We start from the raw sequence: 5,729 nt of genomic DNA, 5'->3' as shown, positions 1-5,729 counted from the left end.
CAAGACCTGCTGTAAACCAATGCCCTAAATCAGGAACCCTGACCCTGACTTAAACCTGTTATTATGACACCACCACCACTGCAAACGGTCCCAAACCACCAGAGCGAGGAATTAAAAGGCAAACCTAGAAGGGATCAGATCATGCAACAATCAGAGAATTTAAGTTCAAATGATTCACAGATATCCGAAACGTCTTGAATTCACTCAAAGCCACGATCTCCAGCTTCAAGACCTGCTGTAAACTAATGATCTAAATCGGGAACCGTGACCCAGACTTAAACATGTTATTATGACAACACAACCACTGCAAACCGGCCCAAATCACCAAAGCGACGAATTAAGCTATGGAAAAAGGCAAACCTAGAAGAGATCCGATCATGCAACCATCGGAGAATTTAAGTTTAAATGATTCACAGATATCGAAAACTTCAGGGAATCACTCAAAGCCACGATCCACAATACGGAACATGTGCCAGAGGAACCATCCGAGCCAGGACAAATCACCCCTGGAAGAATACGAACTTGCGCCGACTGATCATGGTCCGGGGGAAACAGAAGGTCCACAAGAAAGCAAGGAAACCAGAAAACGGTACAGGAACCTCCAGAACCGAACTGCGCGGAGCCAACCGAACCTACCTTGAAGAAGTGAGCGACAACTTAAAAGATATGCCAAGGAATTTCTTGCAAAATATTAAGGATGCAAAGCAAGGAGCAACAGAATACCACCGCATAAATCGAAATAAGGATACATCAAGAGTAATAATCAAGACAAGGCAGACATTCTTAACACCCAATTCCAGTCAGTGTTTACTATAGACGATGAGACCAACATCCCCACTGAAGGCGACGGCCCCTTCCCAAGAATGGCAGACATCAAGGTTGACAAGAGCTCAGAACTACTAAAGCCACACAAAGCCCCAGGACCGGACGAAATTCTAACACTTATCCTCTAAGCTGCAGCAGATGAACTGACTTACAGTCCTCTTTCATATGTCAATCAACTCTGGTGAAGTTCCCAAGGACTGGCGGGATGCAAGAGTTTTGCCTATTTTCAAGAAAGGAGACAAACATCTAGCCCAGAACTACTGACATGTGTCTTTAAAATCCGTGACATGTAAGGTGGGATAACATAATTCACAGTACAATAATTGACCATATGGAAAAAAAACAGCCTGCACGACAGCCAACACGAATTGAGAAAAAGAAGACCATGTAAATCACAGCTGATCACCACCATCCATGAAATCACCCTACTAGATGTTGCTAAATCGTTTAATAAAGTCCCCAATAGCTGACTGCTCCAAATGCTAGATTTATACGGCATCCGAGGTAACACATTTCTTTGGATCAAGTCCTTCCTGCATAAGAGGTCACAGTGTGTGGTTGTTGGCGGTCAATAGTCGAGCCAGGGCGCAGTTACCTCAGGAGTTCCCAAGGGTATAGTCATAGGTCCCTTACTCTTCCTAGCTTCCATCAATGACCTGCCGGACAATATCTTATCCTCAGAAGCAAGATTATTTCATGATGGCTGCCTGAAGTTTAAACTCATCACAACCTGGGCTGATGCGGCACACAACCTGGGCTGATGCGGCATCATTACAATAATGCTGGGAAGACAAGTGGCAAATGGCCTTTAATCCAACGAAATGCTCTGTCATCCGCATCCGGTCAAGCTGACGCAAGAAAAGATGATACACTTCCCATACAGGCTACACGGTCACGTACTAAATGAGGAAGCCCACATTAATACATCGGGTGACAATCAGTAATAACCTATCATGGACGAAGCATGTAAACAACGTAATATGCAAGGGACACAGAACGTTGGGCTTCTTGAGAAGCAACTTCTGGCAATATAAACACCACATAGAAGTCAACGATGTAGGCTACACCACACACCTGAGGCCAATACTAGAATACGTGGCTCCAGTATGTAGCCCCCATCTCCAAAAGGATGTCCAAACGCTCGAAAAGATACAATCAGATACAATTTGAGCACCTGAAAAAGCTTATTTCCAGTAAATCCACATTGGCCTACTATGATCCGAAGGAGCCGGTGACTCTCGAAGTTGACGCATCCCAGAAAGGGGTTAGGTGCAGCAATCAAAACGTTCAAAACGCCTCGGCACGTTTGATCACTTGTACTAAAATGTCTGACCACATAACACCTGTACTGATCGACCTACATTGGTTGCCCGTGAAGTTTAGGATCCAGTACAAAGTTCTCATCCATACCTTTCGAGCCCTTTATTCCACAACCCCTCCTTACATCTCGGAGTTGGTTTCCTTCCACAGGCCTGGCAGCGCACTCCGCTCTGCGGGGGAGTATAAACTCAAGGTCCCCCGCCATAGGACGGTCTGTGGAGGGAGATATTTTGGGGCTTCGGCCCCAAGGCTGTGGAATGAACTTCCTCTGTCCATCCGATCGACAGCTGACCTGGGCATCTTCAAGAAGGCATTGAAAACCTATATTTTTAAATTAGCCTATTTTTAAATCCGTTTTTTAATAATGTGGTCCTAAATTGTTTTATTGTTTTATTGCTGTATTTTAGTTCTTTGAGCACATTGTTTCTTAGATTGTAAGGTGCCTTTGAGCAATTTGTTGATAAAGGTACCAACAAATATGTTTTGATAATAATAATAATAATAATAATAAATAATAATAAAACAGAGCAGAACCCACTAGTGACTTTGAAAGAGATGCCGCTCTACCGACTACCGGGCCGCTTATATAGAATGTTTCAGAAAATCAGAGGCTACAATTATTTTCGACTGGTTTATCGTCCCGGCCCAGAGATGGTCCTCTCCGACGTGCTAAGTCGCTTGCCCAACCAATCTAATGATGCTGAAGTAAAGCTAGCCACCAGAGTCCACTTTGTCGCCACAGATGTAGTGCCATATGACCCGGAGCAGAAGATAGAAGGCGAGACCACCAACCAATACCTTTTCCATTGTGGTGCCTACAAGCCACAGCAGCTCAGAGACCACACAAGCAATGATCCAGTCCTGCAACAATTGGGCGAGTACGTATGTAGAGGATGGCCGATGAAGCAGAATGATCTTTCATCCCCACTAAGGCAATTATGGTCCTGCAGAGATGAACTAGCAATTGAGGATGGTATCCTGTTCAAGGGTAAGCAAGTCCTCATTCCAGAGACACTCCGCAAAGATATACGCGAAAAGGTCCATGCCGCCCATCAAGGTATCGAGAAGTCAAGAAGACTGGCTAAAGGAACTGTATACTGGCCAAACATCAACAGAGATGTGGAAGACCTTGTTAGAACATGCAGCACATGCCAGGAGTATCGACCTCAAGACAAGAACGAGTCTCTTATCCCACACAAAATCGCCAAGGGACCATGGTTAAAATTGGCCTCTGATCTATTTGTGGTTAATGGTCGAATATAAATCGTCTTGGCAGACTACTTCACAAAGTATGATATAATGATGTCCTGCAATTATCATCGCATTGTCGTGGATACTTTAGAAATTATAATCAATTGTTTAGAGGGGGGCTTACTTTTGTTGAGGTGTTTAGTGAAAATATCCTCCTGTTCATTCCGAGGAAAGAGGAAAGACAATCAAAGATCTCGACATGATGTCCGACTCCCTGCCGATTGAGTGAGACAGAGACAGACACGTTTGGCCTCACTATTCGCTACAAGGAACTAACTTCACCAGACGAGGCCTACTTAGGATCACCAGCTCAATGTACGACCCCCTAGGATTGGTTTGTCCATCCGTCAGTGAAGCAAAGGTGATCTGCCAGACGGAATGCAGGTCGGACAAGGGATGATATGCGCAAAATGAGCCCCACCAGCACCAAAATATGGCAGAGATGGTTAGATGACCTACCCAAACTAGAATGGTTTTCAAGTGCCTAGATGTATTCAAGCGACTGACATCACTGAAGCAAGACTACATCACTACTCCGATGGATCAGCCGATGCCTATGGTGCTGTGAGATTCCTGAGACTGGTGAACAGCGACGGCGCCGTACACTTCACAATACTGATGGCGAAATCAAGACTGGCGCCAATGACACCGATGACGATTCCCTGCCTAAAGCTGTCCGCTGCTGTGCTCGCTGTGAATATTGATAACCTAATACGTCGTGAGATGAGAATACCCCTGCAAGAGTCTTCGTTTTGGACGGACAGCACCATCGTTCTCCAATATGTCAAGAACAAGACGAAACGTTTCCAGACAATACACATATTTGATTTACATCAATGAATTTAGCTAGGGCCTAGCTCCCCTATGAGGACATGGGCAGCCCTGGCTGTACAATTTGCTATATAGATCTATTTTTTAGCCAAGGCAAGTTGAAAAAGAAGAGAAGAAAATGCAGAAAAATGTAAAAGACACTAGATGTATAACAGTAATGACAGTAAAAAAAAGTATACGTGACACCACGCAGTTTCACTGATAGCTTGGACTGACTATAGAGCGCGTATAGATTACGCCACAAGTAAATGTTACGTTTGGTAATGTCACATTTGTGGGGAGCAGACTAGTTTGGGGCAGGGTTGTCTAAAACACGGAATAAGCAAGGCCTACGAAAGGCAACGTGGCTGCATCGAGACAAAGCCCCCTCGAGCTGGTCCGAGTATCAACGAACAAGCTACTGGAGTGTCACATGACGTCTAGCCTGTAACATAGATACTGTAACCCCTTGTTCCGAACTTTGCGAAACCCAAGTAGTAAACCTGCTCCAAATCGCGAGATACGCACTAATGACGACACGCGCCACTGCCATTTCCGCAACTTCATTATTTTTGTGTATTTAATCTATATAAAAATTCACATTTGTTTATATTCAAAATACTATCTTATTACCTTCTTCTCACACCGATATTGTGCGTCTTTGTACAGTTACGCCACCCAACCGAACTTGCCTAAGTTCATATAACATCCACATTAAATTTTGCTACACGAGAAACACTATTTTGATTGGTAAAATGTGAAAGTGATTGGTGCCCGTGAAGTAGGGTAACACGCTTTTGGTTTAAATTTAACGTAAGAAATACATGATTAAAGCAAAGCAGATGTCCATGGTCCTGAAGAAGATCGGCTCTGATGTTTTTAGCAAGAGGGCATCGCAAGTAGAAAGAATAGGTGTTCTGTTTTTTTGGGATATGTAATCACAGGCACACGATGGATCAATATCAAAATTATGAGTGAAAATGTGCTGCTTGAAAAGGATATAACATTTGACCTTATTGAGGTTTATTTCCACGGAGCGGGATAAGTCCAGTATTTTTGTAGTACACACATCTGCCTCTCAAAAAGGTCCTAATTTTGAATTTAAAATAATTTTGTGTGTGACTTTGTTTGAAATTCATGGGTACAGTTTCCCAAACTTTAATGACACTTTGGTGACGCCTCAAGAGGGTTAAACGCCGAACAGATGTTGTCCAACACCAGATGGGGCCAAGGTCCAGCGTACTTATGGTTGAGTGAAGACAGTGAGCCAGAAATACCATAAGGGCAGCCTGACCTGCTTGAGAGAGATCCCGAAGTCAAGAAGGAAGCCATGTCCTGTGCGATTGTGAAGGTACATGGCGATATCATCTTAAACCTATTTAACAGATAATTATTCAAGCTGGCCTCGGCTACTCAATGTAGTGGCGTATCTGATGAGATTCCTGTGGCGTATTTGATGAGATTCCTCAAGTGGCTACAACAGGAAAGGCGCAAGATGAACGAACGTATTTCATCTGATGGTG

At 43.9% G+C, this 5,729-nt stretch overlaps 1 protein-coding gene across 1 annotated transcript; it reads left to right on the top strand.

Moving 5' to 3' along the window:
- The first annotated feature begins 2,796 nt into the window (after positions 1-2,796).
- Positions 2,797-3,408, top strand: LOC135494282 (uncharacterized). Its single transcript, XM_064782195.1, has one exon. The coding sequence runs from the start codon at positions 2,797-2,799 to the stop codon at positions 3,406-3,408; it is 612 nt and encodes a 203-aa protein (XP_064638265.1).
- The last annotated feature ends 2,321 nt before the right edge of the window (positions 3,409-5,729 follow it).

This window comes from Lineus longissimus, chromosome 10, assembly GCF_910592395.1.
Source record: "Lineus longissimus chromosome 10, tnLinLong1.2, whole genome shotgun sequence".
Taxonomy (NCBI): domain Eukaryota; kingdom Metazoa; phylum Nemertea; class Pilidiophora; order Heteronemertea; family Lineidae; genus Lineus; species Lineus longissimus.
This window is presented reverse-complemented; position numbering and strand designations above follow the sequence as displayed.